At 43.6% G+C, this 18587-nt stretch overlaps 1 protein-coding gene across 5 annotated transcripts in view; it reads left to right on the top strand.

The window, feature by feature from the left end:
- Window positions 1-1138: 1138 nt before the first annotated feature.
- Window positions 1139-18587, top strand: part of LOC147422282 (uncharacterized) — a 44367-nt gene continuing 26918 nt past the window's right edge. For 2 of the 5 annotated variants that reach the window (XM_086503665.1, XM_086503668.1), the window contains exons 1-2: window positions 1139-1843; window positions 2162-2258. In XM_086503665.1, the coding sequence (XP_086359791.1) occupies window positions 1316-1843; window positions 2162-2258 (625 nt within the window). In that variant the 5' untranslated portion in view covers window positions 1139-1315. Of the gene's footprint in view, window positions 1844-2161; window positions 2756-18587 lie in introns of those variants that run through there. The other 3 variants (XM_086503666.1, XM_086503667.1, XM_086503664.1) reach the window with 3 other exon arrangements.

The raw sequence follows: 18587 nt of genomic DNA, 5'->3' as shown, positions 1-18587 counted from the left end.
CCAGATACTTCGAGAACTCCATTTCACACTAGTCACCTTGGTTGTCTAAAGCTGCTGGTGTAATTATGAACTCTTATTGGAGAGAAATTGCAAGAAAGATGAACAATAAAGGACTCCAGTGGTTGATACAATTATGGGATGGGAACAACAAGCGGTGAAAATCCTTAGACCAATTGGCTGCCCAATTCCAACTCAATGGCACTGGGAAGATTCTTGTCGATAGAGCAGTAGAAGGCCTCGACAACATTCTAATGCTGATCTGGGAGTCTACTCTTGAGTGGAAAGCTTGGAAATGGCCCATGAGTAGCCAATTCTTTAAACCTCATACCAAGGGCATCTACCTAGCACTTATGCATGAGATTGATTGGTTCACCTCTTTGAACAAACAATTGGAGAAACAATGGTCGGAAGCTCGTTGGGTTGAGGTCACAAAGAACGTTTGGAATACACAGTGGCCTCATTTTATGAAGGTATTTTGGTGGAAGGTGCTCTGGGGGGACTTTGCTGACACGCATAAAGATTCAAGCACGTAGTATCGAGTCCGATAGATGCTCAGGGTGCAGATTGGCTAGCGAAGACCCCACCCACCTTTTCTTGGAATGCCCGGCAATTAGAGGCATGGCAAGAAAGGTGTGCAAATGGGTACAAAGATAGGGTTTTACAAGAAGGATCTATGCCTTGGTGGGAAACAGTTTTGAAGTCCTGCACCTCTAATCTATAATCAAATTGTCCGATATTGTTTCTTCAATAATATATGGAAGGCCAGGAATTGCCGTGTTTTTGATAGCGTCCTCTCTGTGGCTATCTTCATGAAGATTGTACAAGAAATTAAGGATTAATTTATGTGAGAGGTAAAGGGCAAGACTCGGATGATTCGCTTAGGGCGACCCTCGCCATCTGGTAGAGCCGTACTGTTTAAAGGGCTTTTGGTAATAGTACGGTATTGCAAACCTCTAACTAGCCTCTGATGTACACCCTTTAGTCCCCCTCAAGGCTCGGCAGGAGCTTGATACAGATTTGTATATTTTTGGGTGGCATTTTTTTTTTCGAAATGTGTTCGACATACTTGTGAGTTTGGCAAAAAAAAAAAGGTGGTTTTTAAGTTTACAATTCGATGATGTTTACGGGGTTGGAACGAGGGTTGAACCGTAGCGGGCGCCCTTCTCGCCCCGCGCTAGGCAGGGTGTTAACACCTACTATCAAACAACAGCTCTACGAATTCATGTAGAGTTTGAACTCCGTTCCAGTCGTCACCTCAACCTTCAGTCGTATTGCAGAGACCCACGACTGCGGAGCTCATGCTTGTTGCGAACACATGTATGTCATTGGAGCTTCACGGAGTCGCTTCAAACTATGCAGACTGGCATTGTGCATGTCCCGCTTTTCACAGCCCTTTGCAAACTCCGAGAAGGCGATCATCGACGTTGCAGACCAATCTGGGCCCAATTTAGGGTTCTGCACTAACCCTAGCACCAATATCGTCAACCTCACAATTAACACTGTTTCCAATCCTCAATCAACTACCAACCCAAGCTCGTGTACTGCCCCTGCTGGCTCTGATGCAAGCTTACCAGAAGGAGGCATATGGGCAGTTGAGCGTCTAGCTAAAGGGAAGCGGTTTGCCGGGCATGACAGAATGCAGGATAGAATCCCTGGCTATGTGTTCGACTTGTCAAAGCCTGAACTGGAGCACGTGCTCATCTTAGTGGACAAATTTCAGATTCAAAGCTTGTGGTTAAGCATGGGTGAGGGGAAGTTCCTGGTTACAGTCTTCACATTGGAGGTTTTTGATGGATATGGCTCTCAAAACATCCTTTACAAGCTTCCGGTCTTGCCTCGTAGAGTAAGAGTTCACTCTTTGCTTTCTGGTGCAGATGCTTTTGTCCACGCATGGGATAAGAAGCGCTTGTACGATTTCATTTTTCTATTTGCCATTAGTTACGTGGTTCTTGTTATTTTGTGAGTAGAGGTCGCCTCTTAGTTATGGCACTCTAATTTGTCTGTCTCAATGCATTAACCTTCAAATGACTGCGAATAAAGCTTATATCTGTATGCCCAAGTTTTTCTCCATGAGGCTTTCAAGGTTTATGCAATGAACAGTGGAAAACTCATGAACGTCATTTTGACAATTATAGATAATGTTTTTTTTCTATGGGCGCAGATAAATTATGATAAAGATGGAGATATTTGTAACATTGGGTTTGTCAAGGCTCTTCCTGGCGCGAAAATGAAATTAGATACTCCTATTCAGATTCTTGGTGAGGATGGCTGCATTGGCGTGAAGAAAGGTGCCATTTTTGTTTTTGTGCAGCTGTTTGTATAAAAAATCTATGTACTTCAGTTATCATTTGGATATGGTCCTATGGACACCACCTCTGATCCACATGCACATGCTGGAAGATACACACACGCACACATCCCCCTTCTAGCAACCTTCTCTAAAAAACACAGGCAGTAAAATAAGGCATCTCATCACTCAGGCCAAAAGGACAAACGAAAGAAGACCCCTTGTAAAATAGACAAAAGAAGGGGAGAAGGGTGACCAACCTCAAAGTGGAGTTCTTTTTTGGGGGTGGGGGGCGTCAAAGTTGACAATGTGGAAGTGCCTTAACCAAGGAGAGGAGCAGCACGAGAGAGAGAAGAAGAAGAAGAAGAGAATTTTAACGTCGTAGGAAACTATCTCTAGAGAGAGAGAGAGAGAGAGAGAGAGAGAGAGAGAGAGAGAGAGAGAGAGAGAGAGAGAGAGAGAGAGAGACACTTTTGAACCAACCAACCTTGGCAATGAAATAAGCATATTTTACAATGGGGGCTAGGTGTGTTTATATATTCACCTTAGAAAATTGCCCTACCCAAGAATTGACAAATAAGTAAAATAAAATAAATACCTAAAGCCAAAAATAAATATTGGGACCACATTGGGCTATTCACTTGAGATGCAACAAACTTTGACACCCACAGTGGACATAAATGGTGAGACCAAGTCGATGAAGAAGCTACCATGGATACTCTGGCAATAGCTGGTGTGCTGGATACACCTCGGATTTGCTATTATCAACGTGTCACATGAGAAGAATGCCTTCTTGAGCACCAGTTGCATCATGGAAAATTGAATTATAGACCAACTACGTCCAAGAATCCCCATTTGCGAACTGTGAACACATCACGTCCAAACTTTCCTAGATAATGAACTTTGAAACACGTCCTGTCCATAATCTAGCCAACAACAATGAATTGGTACACTCATTCATAGTGTTTTAGATACCTCTGATTGGTTCCTTGTCAGATGCATGTGCATTGAACTTTGACCCACACGTTCAAACACCCATAACTTGAACTCCACCACATGGGTCCAAATCATTTGTAGGGAGCACTGTCTTGCTAAATTGGCTTTATCTGACAGGAAAATAATTCTAAATGAATTATTGGATTTATAAGTGAGAGGGTTTTCTCGCTTGGAACACCAAGAAAAATAATTGTAAATGAATTATTACTTCGTTAGCGTAGAAGGCGAAATCGCAATGCTGGCTGGAGGTTCGTCTACGTGGCGACACTTTTTAACGGGAAAACGTTTATCAGCTATCGGCTATTTTCATCTGGCTCAACTCAGGCAATGCTTTGATCCATATGTATGCCAGATAAGGTGTCCATATGGAAGTACAAAAAGTTCTTGATGAGCCTTCTATGCAAAAATATCACCTTCAGAGTGCGTTGATTGCTGAATATGAGATACATGGCTCTAGCAAAGAAGCTTCGGACTGTCTTATCCATATGCAAAGTCAGGATTCTTGCTCAATGCATGGATTGATGCCCAAGTAGTCTTGGACAAAGATGTGTGTTGGCTGACATGTATGTGAAATGTGGTGTCCTTGCCCTTATGAAAGCACAAAATGTTCTTGATGAGATTTCTATGTTAGTCTCTTGAAGTGCATTGGTTTCAGGATATGTTCCACATGCATGCGGCAATGAAGCTCTGATTGCTTTTACCCGATGCGAATTGAGAGATTCTAGCCAGACGTTTCTTGGAGGTCTCTTATAGCACGACTTTGTTGTGTTTGGGAAGCTTTGGGCTGCTTCAACCAAATGGGAAGTGAGAGTATCTTGTTAAGCGCAGTCTCTTGGAGTTTATGCCAAATGTGGTGCCTTTATGAAAGCACAACAAGTTCTTGATGAGCTTTCTATGTTAGTCTCTTGGAGTGCATTGATTCCAAGATATGTGCAACATGGATGTGCCAACAAAGCTCTGACTACTTTTACCAGATGCAAATTGAGAAATTCTCGCCATACCGTCGCTAGTTTTTGATATTTTACTTAATCTTAATTCATACGAATGCAGCTAACGTTGCACTCTAGTTGGAATTTTAAGTGAGAGGGTTTCTCTCATTGGAGACATCCGAGTACAGAGTATCCCTAGTGCGTCATTCAAAGTAATGACAGGAGCACTGTGAAAGGGAATATCTGTAAGGCCACCAGGAGCGGGTACTTCTGATGCGTCACAACGGATGGGTGACAGGGAGCATCGATAAAGAAGTATCCGACCATCCGGGAACGGACATCTCTGATGCGTCATAGGATGGGTGACATAGAGCATCGTGAAGGGGATTGTACCGTAAGTTCGGTAGGAAAGGACTAGGTGATGGGTATTCCTAATGCGTCACAAGGTGGGTGATGGGTGCATCGGAAAGGGGATAACCATAGTCGAGAGGAAATCCGAACTAGAAAGAGGAATACGCGTAAAGACGCAAGCACAAGAATAAAGATGGGTTCTGAGAAGCTTTTCTTAAAAAGCGGAAAATTTGAACGAGTTTTCCGGTAAGAGAAAACGCTTTCCTGCGAGGAATCTATGTCTGCATTGCATTTGTGCATGTGGTTGCATCCAGGGACGCTTGGGAAGTGTTGTGAAAGCATTGTTTTTAACTTATAAGGTTTTAGTTTTTGGGCAGATTCAGACTATTTTTAAAATACGCCGGCCGTCCATTTAATAAGTGGGCATCCATCCGATAAATAAGGCAACAGATCAGCCAGCGTTTTCTCTTTCTCTTTTTCTGGCAGAACATTGGAAAAAAAATGTTTTTTTTTGAAAAAAAAAAAAAAACGGCTGCGATCTCTACGCGAGCATCTATTCGTACCGTGGCCAAGGAGCTATAAAAGCACCACATGCCCTCACTGAAAGGAGGTTATCAACGCCAGCAAGAGAAGACTCTGCCGCTAGAAGACGCGAGAGATCGTCACGGAAGTCACTTTTCCCGCGAAAGAGCGACAGTTATCTATTGTGGATTTGCCGTACGAATTGTTGTCGCGTGTTTGCGTGTGTTTGCAGGTACTTCATCGTGAAGGAGAAGCGAGAAGGCTTCGGCCTACGCTTGGGAATTCCGGGAACGGAATTTGGAAATTGTCTGTGGAGTCTTGACTCCGAGTACAGACGGAAAAAGGATTGAGAGCTCGTCTCTCGGATTTCCCTTGCGGGAAGGAACGACCATTGATTCAGAGATTTAGAACGGAGGGGTTTTCTTCGGTTCTTGTGCTTGTAAAAAGATTCTCCCTAATAAAGGATTCTCTTTAAGGGGGGGGGGACCAACCCATCTTCTGGTCCCAGTACTGTGTCGATCTTCTCACTCTCTATCTCTCTCTCTATCTATTTCTCTCTATATCCTTTGGCTTCAGTATTAAGTGATAAATTCTATTTATCCGAGTATATTTTATATTGTTATGCGCTCCCGTTTGTGACACACTGTTTGCCCCTCGTTGCCACTCACAAGCCTCTCTCTTGCTGAAGCTAGTGGCGGCAACAACATCCACTTGACTAGAAGGCGGGAGTCCTTGCTAGTGTAGTCACATCAACAGACTCCTTAGAATCCTTCCTTGAGTCATTATCATTGCGTTTGTCACAGTTTTGACATAGCTTTCTCTGGAGGGCATTACTCAGAGCACTCCAAGATTAGGAGGGCTACATCTTTCTTCAAGGGAAATACTCGAACATGGTGGCCCACTCTTCTTCTGAGGAAGGAAGCTCTAGTTAAATGGTTGAAATTCAAAAGGCTCTTTATTTCTTCTTGGCTGACTCAGGAGTATGAACGAGATATACGAACCGCTTGGAATCATCTTCGGATGACCAAGGGAGATTCTTTGGACGCTTATTGTGAGAAATTTAGGAACTCTTTTCTACCAACCTCTTCATTTAAGAAGGTCTCTTTTAAGGAACAAATTGAGCGGTTTTACTACGGACTCCCTACAGAGATCAGAGAATATTGTCTGGAACAAAAGTCGAATTCTACTTTAGAATTGATGGTTCATGCGAAATGGGGTTTTGCAATACATTCGGGAAATTTGACCTACCCTACTGATGAGATCTTGACTCAGAGAACCCAACAGACCTCTCACAATAAAAGTAGAAAGAAAAAGAGTTTCCAAGAAAAGAAAGACAAGGATATACGACCCCGGCTCACTCTTCAAGAGAGGGCCAATTACATCAAAGAAGGGAAGTGTTTTGGATGCGGGGAACATTGGCATGTCTCCGCAAAGTGCCCCAAAAAGGCACAGCAAGAACAACATGAAGACAGGCCAGAGAGTTCAAGAGCAGCAGAGGAACGTGGCAGAAAAGGCAAGATGAAAGCAGGACTGGTTCCAGATTGCATGGGTACTGACCCAAGCATGATTGAGAAAGTACAGAACTTTGCCGAGCTTGGGGCAAAGTGAAAGATCAAGAAGCCCTAAGTTTCTTTGATGGAGGAGCCAAGGCCAACTTCATTTCACCTGAATTGGCGACGCGGCTCGAGATAATAGATTACACGTGATAGGATGGAACCACCAGCAGAGGCAGTTCTAGCGGCACCCGGACGGGACATAGCCATTACACCTGTCATTGGTAAACTTCGGTTGCATTGTCAGGGGTATTTGGGGCATGAGGACTTTTACATAATGCCATTTAGAGGGTTGTGACGTCCTCCTAGGAGTCCCTTGGTACCATAAGAACAACGCCATGGTCGATTATCAGACAAAGAAAGCGACTTTGACAAATGAAAAGGGCCAAAAAATTGTACTTGATGTGAAACTGAAGGGCGAGTCTGTCCCTATTGTATCGGCTTTGGCCGTTTCCAAATTAATGAAATCCAGTCTGTTTGTTTACTCGATCTACTTGAAAGAGTTACATGATAAACACAGAACGAATATGTCTGAACTTGATAAAGAACACTAAGATTTTCTCCACACTCATGCCGATTGCTTTTCTGAGGGCCTGCCAGGCGAGTTGCCAACATCTCGTCATGAGGATCACACTATTGATTTGATACTTAAGAGCACACCGAACCGGCCACCATACCATGTTAGCCGAGCCCAGAATGACGAGATTATGAACCAAGTGAAAGACCTTTTGGAAAAGGGTCTTATCCAGCCGAGTACTTCACCCTACTGCTCTTCGGTGTTGTTGGTTTTAAAGAAAGACGGATCTTGGAGAATGTGCATTGATTACAGAGCTCTCAATAAAATCACCATCAAGAACAAATTTCCAATTCCAAGGATCGATGGTATTCTTGACCGACTACAAGGATCCTCTTGTTTCAGCAGGATTGATTTGAAAAGCGGATATCATCAGATCCAAATCGCGCCGAGAGATGTCTACAAGACAGCCTTTCAGACGAGCTTCGGTTGATATGAATTTTTGGTGATGCCTTTTGGCCTTACCAATGCTCCAACGACTTTCAACCGAATGATGGATAGGATTTTCAGAGAGTACAGATCTTTTGTCGGCACTTTCTTTGATGACATTATAGTCTTCTCCAAGGATGAGGCAGAACATAAACACCATCTTCTTCAGGTCCCGTTTCAGGCATTGCAAGATCACAAGTTAGTTATCAATGCCAAGAAGAGTGAATTTTTCTTGCCGGAGATACACTTTTTGGGACACATCGTCTCAGCATCAGGAGTACAGATGGACCCGGCCAATGAGAAAGAGCTTTTGGCGGTTATCCATGCTCTTACTCAGTGGCGACATTACCTACTCGGAGCCGATTTTACGGTCTTCACTGATCATCAGAGTTTACGCTACTTCTTGTCACAGAAGCAGCTTTTGGAAAAGCAGATGCGGTGGGCTAACATCTTGTCACAGTTTCACTTCCAGATTGTCCATGTACAGGGACAGAAGAACTTGGTGGCAGATGCTTTGTCCCGGAGGCCGTTAGTCTTGGCTATTTCCGCGATTCATTATAGAAGCTTCGAGGACATGGTCGATCAGTACGCCACAGATCTAGATTTTTCTGATGTATTCACTCGAATACAGAATGGGAAGGTAGTAGCGGGATATTCCATACGGGATGGCTACTTGATGAAGAAAACGATGTTGTGCGCTACACAACCGTTGAGGGAAAAGGTTCTAACCGAATGCCATTGTCCACCTTTTATGGGTCACCGCCGCATTGACACCACCTTGAAAGGTGTGGAGTGTTACTTCTTTTGGCCAAGACTCAAGAAGGATGTGGACGACTTTGTACGCAGTTGCTTGGTATGCCAAAAGGTCAAGTTTGACAGGCATAAAGCACAGGGATTGTTACAGCCTTTACCCATTCCCACCGCCCCTGTGAAAGTATTGCTATGGATTTCATTTTTGATCTCCCGAAGACACAGAGTGGGCATGATGGCATTTGGACTGTCATCGATTGATTTAGCAAGCAAGCTCACTTCGTTCCAGTGAAGAAAACAGTCAAGCCGGATCATTTAGTGAGACTGTTCATTTCACAGATTTTCAGATTACATGGCATGCATGAGACAATAGTCTCTGACAGAGATTCGCGATTCACGAGTTTGTTTTGGAAGGCTACTTGGGAGAACATTGGCACACGGTTGTAGTTCTCGTCATCTTTCCACCCGCAGACAGATGGGCAATCTGGGATTGCAAATTCAGTCGTATTGGATTTATTGAAGTCTTACATTTCTAATCAGAAGAATCAATGGGAATTTTTTTTGCCCTTGGTGGGGAAGGCGCCATTTGAGATCATTGAAGGTGCTACGAAGGTTCCACCCTTCCTTAGCACGAAAGATAAGATTTTTGAAGTCGACCAATACACAAGGGACTTGGACACTGTTTTTGCCAAGGTCCGAGAGGCTTTAGCGAAATCTCAGGAAAGTCGCAAGAAGGCAGCAGATCGACACCGTCGCGATTTGAAATTAAAGGAAGACGATTGGGTATTCTTACATTTTGAGAAGGCACGCCTAAGAAAGAAAAAGGGAAAGGAGCGGCTTTTGCCAAAGCTTAGCATGAGGTACTATGGCCCTTTCCAGATGAAAGAAAAGATAAATGATGTCTCCTTTAGACTGAAGCTGCCCGATGCTTGAAAGATTCACAATGCTTTTCATGTGAGTCTCTTGAAGCCTTTTAAAGGCGATGTGCCCGATGATGGGGTGCCAGATGAGCAACCCGAAGTGGAGGAAAGCGAGAAGATACTCGTTCCAGAACAGATTTTGGCACACAAGGATAGAAAGATAAAAGGTAAAGCGATTAGGCGGTTCTTGGTTAAATTCAAGAACTATCCTGCATTGGATTGCATTGGATTGCATTGGATGGAGGAGGAGGACCTAGCAAATACTCCTCAGATTTTGGAACTTTACCTTGAAGCATTACCCTGATTTCAGCATGGGTGAATCTAGTGCAGCGGGCTTGCACAAGAGGGGAGTCACTCCGTTCCTTTGTCAACGGATTACCCCGATTTTGAAATAGAGTCACTGATGTCCCTTTGGGTTTCAAGGATACTGCTGGGCTGACAATATTCTACTGTATGACTTTATGAACTGGGATTCCCAAAAATGAAATTGATTGATTTGTACTTGACTTGTTTGAGTGCAGGAACTGAAAGACGAAATGACTGCAGCATTTTGGTCTCATGAATCTCTATAGACATGATTGCAATAAGGATTAGTTAATCGGGCATCTGTGAGGTCCCGTCTGGATCTAGATGCGATTACTAAATACGTTGCCTATTAACACGGTGTGAGATTTGGATTGAATTTGAATGTGATGTGTCATGTGATGTCCTGTGATGTTCGGTGATGTGACTGTCCATTTGTACAAGTGCTAAATGTGTTGTGTCTAGTGCGTCAGTACTAACAGTTAGTGTCTACTAAGACAGTTTATGGCCTCTGTCTGTTTTGCAGGCGTAATCGAGGGCGATTACAATTCTTTCAAGAGGGGGGTATGTTACAAACTGGTGACGTGGTTGGCCCCGGACACACTCATCCACCCTGTTGCCCGTAAAATGCACCGATAGGCAAACTATATGGATTTCGCTGACTGCTTACGTGGCATTCTCCGCAAAACGCGCTAACTTGCTGACGTGGCAGTGCGTACAGATTTTCGGAAATTGCGCTTGTTGTTTTTAGTAGCTTTTGGAAGTTCAATTACTTTTGAGTTTGAAGCTTTTGGGGGCTCTGCTTTTAGCAACCCCATGTAATCTTTATAAGTGGCCTTTGGGGCTCACTTCTTAGAGCATCTGGACGTAGAGTATAGTTACACGGAACGGGGAACAGGGGGCTCCAGGACGTTTCCGGAATGGGGGGCCCTTGGAGTGGTGGAACGGGAACGGAGGCCGGAATGGTAGCCTTGAGGGAAAGGGAGAGGGAGAGGGAGAGAGAGGGTGAGATAGAGAGCTTGAGAGAGAGGGTGTAGTGTAAAGCCCTTCTTTATATAGGAGAGGATGGAAATAACACCCCACTAAAAGTTCCAAAGACATGTCCCAAACTGTCTTTTTTTTAATAAATTTGGTGTTTCGGATTTGCCATTCCGCGTTCCGCTTGCTATTCCGGGCCCCGTTCCGGTTATGCCTGGGAAGGGAACGGCATTCCGTTCCGTTTCCGTTTCGAGGAGGCGTCGGGCTTGGGAACGCGTACCGGGAACGGGAGGGCCCCGTTCCGCCCATTCCTTGTTACTGTGACGCAGAGCCTGAGAGTGAGAACCTTGGGCCCTCTTTGTACTTTGAACACATATTAATATAAAAAGAAATAACGAAAGGGGCGCCAGTCTTTGGGGCCAATACCTCTGGGCATGGAACTACACGAGGCCATGTTGTCTTTGTGAACTGTTTTGAAGTGCATCTCTGTTGTGTCGCGGTAGAATCTTGACTTGGGGCGTCCAAGTTTGTTACAACGTTCCTCATCATGCTTGCCTTTGCCTTTGCCCTTTGTAGAGCTTCTTTGTCTTTGGCTTTGGATCTGCAATCTTTAGACAAATGACCACGCTTTCCACAATTGTAACAACGGCTATTGGACCTTCTTTCTGGAATCTGAAGAGGCAAGTGCTTCACCACCTTTGTCAGAAACTCGAATTTTGCCCTGGAGTGATTAACACGGCTTCCTCCTCAATGAGGATGTGGTCTTCTTCGCATACAGGGTGGAGCGTATGCAGCAGTTTATGGGGATTTTTGAGCGATTTTACCAAAATAGTGGTTTGATGGTGAATGTGTTAAAAACAAAGCTAATGGCTGTGCACACCTAGCGATCTTTGAAAGATCCCACCAAAAGTGTATTATGCAGGTCAGCCTATAGAGGTAGTTCCCACCTTCAAGTACTTGGGATTGAGATACCAGCATATCATAGATGGCATAAATGCGTGTAATGTCATTTAGCAGCCGGGAAAAGCAAGTACTATCATTTTGAAAATGATTGCAGCCGAACAGACATTAAATGTTGGAAAGTAAGTTGGTCTTTGATGTGTTTGTACTACAAACAATATTGTACGGAGGGAAGTATGGCGTGAGAGCATCCCCTTATCCGCATGGAACGACATTGAGAAGCTACAGAAAGCATTTATCCGTAGACATTTGGGTGTCAAAAGCACTACACCATATGTACTTCTGCACTGGAGGCTGGATGTAGGTTTTGAGATGCATGGTATGTTTCGGGTATTGACGCATGCTACTCGAGTACATCAAATGGATGACAGTAGGCTGCCCAAATGGGCATGGGATGCTAGTGCACGTCTACGGAAAACTTGGAAAAGTAAAGTGCTTTCGATAGGGTGGGTGTTGGATATGCGGAAGTGGTTTAAGAAATGGGTAGTGGATGACTATCTAGATATGGCACCTGAAGATGTATGCATGGTGTCACAAAAATACGGAAGCGAAAACTGACTGTTAAATGCAATTTATATACTCAAGAGACTTTGGAGAGAAAGAGAGAAAGCTTGACACATCATTGGGGACCACAAGATGGGCTAGTCCCCCCCCATAAAGAGAATATCTTTATTACTAAGGGAGAATCTTTACAAGCACAGGAACGGGGCAAAAGCCCGTTCTCTATTCTTTCTTGTCCTTTTTCTTCTTCTGACTGAGAGAGTAACAGAACTGCTCTCTGACTACTGAGAGGATCTTTCCTCTTCTGTGAGATTTTGGGAAGCTCTCGTAGGCGAGAGTCTACCTTCCACGAAACTCATCGGAAGCTCTCATAAATGAGAGTATCTTCCGCTAACTGTGTCTCTTCGGACATAATCGTTCCTGTAGTCAAACCACGAAAGAAACATGCAAAACACACGCACACACGCTTGTTGTAATTTTCTGCAAATAACCAGAAATTGTTACGTGAGCGCGTTCCAATGCCGAAATGGAGGTCCTTTTCGCGATAGAAACGCTCCAAACTTTGTGTATGTGTAGAGTAGGTAGAGAGGAATAAGATTCTATTAAAGCTTTGCTGAAATTCACCCTAATACAGGTGATTAGGGGCTGAACAGAGAATTTGAAGACGCTAGACAAGAGAGAAAGAGACTTTTCTACTACTTTACGCGATGAAACCTCTCCCACAGCTGCCTACAAACATGAGAGGCCTTGTTCTAGGCTATGGGTGCTCAGAGGCTCCACATACACCACAAGGTGATGCTCTCAAGCTTCAATGGAGAGCTTCATTGCGTAGAGGACGTTCAACTTAGTTGGGGTAGTGCACTGTCAACCTGGCAAGAGGGGGAGGGGCTGCTCTTATATAGCCAGCTCAGAAGAGGGGGCGCTAGCATGAAGAGAGAGAGAGAGAGAGAGAGAGAGAGAGAGAGAGAGAGAGAGAGAGAGATTGCATGGGTAAGTGTGTCAAATGGCACACTTAATAATTTAAAAACCATTCAACTTTTGACTTTAAAAGTCCTATGCTAATTAATGAAATGTGCAATAAAGTGCACAACTGCACACATAGATGCAACCAATGAAAATGTTAGTTGCTCCCTAGCGCAATGCCGTACCAGCACTGCTCTGGCATTACCTGTTCGCACTTGTCCGGCCATTTGGTCCAGCGAAGACATTTCAAAATAATTTAATTGACTTATCCTAAGGCCGTAAAATAATTTAGGCCTTAGGATTACTGTTGTTCTAAGGACCCCATCTCATTCCTATGCTTGCACTACCGCGCGTAATTTTCTGAGCCTGAAATCTGAGGCTACTATCTACCCCTTCATTGAAGACCCGATTTCCCAATCACTAGGGCTTCAGGGTATTTTTTCTGCTAGGGTCTCCATGAGGTGCTCTGGCCCAAACTTGGGCGCTCCTGAGGCCCCAGAACTGCTAGATCTATTCTGATGTGCACACAATTGATTAGATAATTCTTTTCTCGTAAATACATTAATTATTTACAAAGTCTGACATAGTTACATCCCTCTTGGTTCTAAACAGTTGACCTCAATTGTAGAGCGTCAACATAACTGTGCAAGATGTCTGGGTAGTCCTTAAGATCGGACTCAGTCATCCATTTTGCATCTGAAGGGGTGTAATTCTTGAACTTGACTGAATACTTTCGATGTAGGGTCCCCGACTTTAGTTGTCTCTCAGAGTGGTGTATTATCTGTTTAGGTTGAAGGATTTCCTCAGTCTCTTCGACTTCTGGAGGATCTTCTTGTACTGGCGCCACTGGAGGAGGTCCAACATATGGTCGGAGGAGACTTACATGAAAAGCATTATGGATGCGCCAGTGAGAAGGCAAATTCAATCTGAAAGTCACGTCATTGACTTCATCTGTGATTTTGAAAGGGCCGTAAAATCTATGGGAAAGTTTTACAACTTTCCCTTTTCCGACCCGCTTTTTCAATCTAGCTTTCTCAAACCGAAGCAAGACATATTGCCCTTTTTCAAGATTGAGAGTCCTTCTATGCTTGTCAGCTTTTCTCTTCTGTTGCTCGAGTACGTAGAATCGCTTGCTTTACTTGTTGATAGGCAATATCAATATTGCGCACAAACTCATCTGTAGCGAAGATGTTTTCTTTGGTAACCATAATAGGAAGTAAGAGTGGCTTCCCATAAATAATTTCGAAGGGAGCTTTACCAGTTGAGGAATGGATGGTATTATTATATGCAAACTCAACTATCGGTAAGTACTGTTCCCATTCGGATTGTCGTTCCGAAACATAGCACTTGAGGAGGTCTAAAACAGTGGCATTAGCGATTTCGCTTTGACCATCTGTTTGAGGATGATAAGCTGATGAAAAATCAAGCTTAGTTCCCAAGTTTTCGAACAATGCTTGCCAAAATAGACTAGTCATGCGAGGATCTCTATCGTTGACAGTAGTCTTTGGCAATCCATGGTGTTTAAAAATCTGAGCTAGAAATATTCTAGCCATGTGATCAGCTTTGATCGTCTTCTTTACCGGAAGGAAATGTGCTTGCTTACTGAATCTGTCTACTATAGTCCAGATTGCATCATTTCCATTCTTGGATCTAGGAAGATTCGTAATAAAATCCATGGCAATACTTTCCCATGGCGTGCTAGGCACAGGGAGTGGCTGAAGCTTGCCGTAAACTTTATGTCTGTCATATTTTACTTTTTGGCAGACTAAACACTCACGTACATGTTTTTCAATGTTTGCACAGAGTGTTGGCCAAAAGAAGTATCTTTCAAGGGTACTAGTGGTAGCAGCAATTACCCGATGCCCGGCATAAGGAGAATTATGTGCTTTATCCATCACCTTCTATCGTAAGGGTTGAGCTATGCATATTGCTTGTTGAAAATAGAGCGTGTTATCCCTAATGGAATAAGGTGGCCTTGAGTGACCAGCTTGAAGATCTGCCCAAATTGTAGCGAAGTCTGGATCTTGAGGATACATCTCACTGAGAGATTCTAGTTCCTCATGATAAATTGTTGTCAGTGCATTGATCTTTGGACGCCTGGAGAGAGCATCTGCAACTGCATTCTTTGTTTCAGAAGTGTGTAAAATCTGAAAATGGAACATTGAAAGAAAGTTGGCCCATCTCATCTGCTTTTCTGATAACTTTCTCTGTGTGAGAAAGTAGCGAAGACTTTGATGATCTGTCTTGATAATAAAATCAGCTCCTAACAGATAGTGTTTCCAAATGGAAAGAGCATGAATTACTGCCATTAGCTCTTTCTCGTTTATGGAAACATGCAACTCTGCATCTTTAAGGCGCCGACTTTCGTAGGCTATGGCGTGACCCTCTTGGTTCAAAACTGCTCCTACACAATCTCCAGATGCATCACAGTATACCTCGAGAGGTTTGCGAAGATCAGGGATGGTGAGAACAGGTCTGTGACTGAGTAGATACTTAAGCTTTTTAAAAGCTTGTTTTTGTCGAGACCCCCAATGGAATGGAATCCGCTTCTTTGTCAGGTCATGGAGGGGACGTGCTATAGCGGCAAAGGCTCGAATGAAACGCCGATAATAGGAACAGAGGGCGAGGAAACTTCGTACATCATGTACTGTAGTTGGCGTAGGCCATTCTACAACTGCTTGAATCTTATCAGGGTCCATTCTCACCTGGTTATGAGATATTATATGGCCCAAAATAGTGGATTTCTTTTAGAAAGAACTCACTCTTCTTCGCATTCACAAATAATTTGTGTTTGCGTAATTCTTCAAACACTAATGCGAGATGCTTATATTGTTCGTCTTCGGTCTCTGAGAAGATTAAGACGTCATCGAAGAAAACGCCTGTAAAGCTTCTATATGAGTGAAAGATTCTATCCATCATTCTGTTGAATGTGGCTGTTGCGTTAGTGAGTCCAAAAGGCATCACTAAGAATTCATACAACCCGAAGGTTGTTCTAAATGAAGTCTTATGCACATCCTGAGGAGCTATGCGGATTTGATGATAACCGCTCTTCAAGTCTATACGACTAAAGAGACTTGCTCCTTGTAACTTATCAAGAATGTCATCAATCCGAGGGATTGGAAATCGATTCTTGATTGTGATCTTGTTTAAAGATCTATAGTCTATGCACATGCGAAATGTGCCATCCTTTTTCTGTACTAGCAAGACAGGTGAACAATATGGAGAAGTACTAGGCCTTATTAAGCCCTTCTCCAAAAGTTCGTTAACTTGCTTGAGAATTTCCTCTTGCTGCATTAGACTAACTCGAAGGGGGTTGATTTGGAGGAGAACTTCCTGGGATCAAATCAATTGTATGATCCTCAGGTCGAGGAGGTGGGAGTTCGTTTGGGAGTTCATCTGTGAAAAAATCTTTAAACTTTCTAATAACTTAAGTCTTTTTTGCTCTAAAGAGGAAGAAAGTTGTGAAGCAGACACATCTCTCTCTCTTGCAAAAATCAAGTACGCTGAAACACACTTTTTCATTACTTTCTTGATGGCAATGTGATTGGCGATAGGGATACGCCAATCACCTGCATCTGCAAGTACAAGATATTCCTTTCCTTTATGATCAAAGGATAAAGTTTTCTGAACATAGTAAGGAATGGGATGCATCTTGTAGTGCCAAGGCATTCCCAAGATAACATCACACCCTTCAAGTGAGGCTATTAAGAAAGACTCTTGATCTTTGTAGTTGTCGACCTTTAAATTCAACTTCCCTATGATTGGAGTAGAGTTAGAGTTCTGCCCTTTGAAAGCAGATTGTGCTTGAATAGAAACTCCAAAACGGTTGGGCTGTAAATTCAGATCATCGGCTAACTTTGTAGAGATGAAGTTGTCTGTACTGCCAGGATCAAACAAAATAAGAGCGCATTGGTTGTTGATACTACCCCATGCTTTGAGAAGAGATCTTTCTTTTGCATCCTTGGTTGTATTCCCCTGTACATATGGGACTGCATTAGAAGAGGGTGGTTGCGGAGTTTTGGTAGGACAATCACCCTTCATATGTCCAACTTGTCCACACTTGAAGCATCTTTCTTCGCTGATCTAGGTTCTCAATTCAGCAGGAGAGAGATATTTCCCTTTCTTGGGCTGATTTGGCTTTGCTTCTGCTTCGGAGGCGGTTCTTTTCTTCTTTTGAGAAGAAGAAGTAGAGGTAGGCTGCTCATGGAGAGCCTTCTGCTTGGCATGATAGGTGCTTTGCTCCATCTTCCTGGGAGTACCCTTGTCATGTATTTCATCAGCTATGCGAGCTAATTCCATAAGTATTTGCAAGTTACCACGAGGGTAAAGCTTCATAGCCTTTTGCAAGGCTTCATGCAATCCTGCTTCAAACTTGCGCATCTTCTCCGAATCGTCAATCTTCTTGAATGGAGTGACTTTCAAGAGAACGTCCCAAAACCTATCCATATAGCGTGGAACAGTTTCGTTCTCTGACTGTGAGAGTCGATCCCATTCTTTCTTTACCTCTTCCTCATAGTCTGGAGGAAGGAACTGTGCGTAGAACTCCTTCTTAAAAACAGTTCAGTCTTGGGGTTTGCGATTTTCTAAGATCAGGGTTAACCACCAACTGTTGGCGGTGCCTTTCAGGTACATACTGACATGGCAAAGCTTGGATCTTTCTTTAAAGTTCCCTTCTGCAAAGGCAACTTCAAATTGGCGGATGAAAGCCAAAGCTGTCATTATCACGCTGTCCATTGTAGGTATCGAATTTGACATCTTTGTCTCCCGACTTGAATGTTTTCTGCCTGTGGAGCTTCTTCTTATGGTGCTCCTTCTTTCTATGCTTAGACTCCTTGTGGACAGGAGTCCTTTCCCTTGAATGCACTTCTTGCTGCGACGGATCGTCAAGGAACATGTCTTCTGGAGCGACTATGTCATCCAGATCCTTCATGAAAGAAAACTGAGGAGAATCAGGAGGATCTTGCTCTTGAACCTTTGGATTAAACCGCACATGACGTTCTGGAGGTTTTCTCTGCCTCTCGTGCATGCGGGAGGTTCCAATTAAAGGATATTTCCTTGGTTCTGGCGCCTTTGGGTTCTGCGGGATTTCTCCCGACCCCATCGGAACTTTCTCCTTCCCTTTCTCAAGAGTATGGAGAATCTTTTGGACTTCTGGATGGGAGAGAGCTTTTTGCAACTCTACCACCTGCTGTTGAAGGAGAGAGAACTCTATCTCGCTCCTCCCATTTCTGCAGTCTGCCAAGAGTCGTCAATCCCTTAAGGAAGAGAGAGATGACCTTGCTCTGATACCACTGTCACAAAAATACGGAAGCGAAAATTGACTGTTAAATGCAATTTATATACTCAAGAGACTTTAGAGAGAAAGAGAGAAAGCTTGACACATCATTGGGGACAAGAAGATGGGCTCGTCCCCCCCCATAAAGAGAATATCTCTATTACTAAGGGAGAATCTTTACAAGCACAGGAACGGGGCAAAAGCCCGTCCTCTATTCTTTCTTGTCCTTTTTCTTCTTCTGACTCAGAGAGTAGCAGAACTGCTCTCTGACTACTGAGAGGATCTTTCCTCTTCTG

This window comes from Adiantum capillus-veneris, chromosome 27, assembly GCF_014529385.1.
Source record: "Adiantum capillus-veneris isolate H3 chromosome 27, ASM1452938v2, whole genome shotgun sequence".
Lineage (NCBI taxonomy): Eukaryota > Viridiplantae > Streptophyta > Polypodiopsida > Polypodiales > Pteridaceae > Adiantum > Adiantum capillus-veneris.
This window is presented reverse-complemented; position numbering and strand designations above follow the sequence as displayed.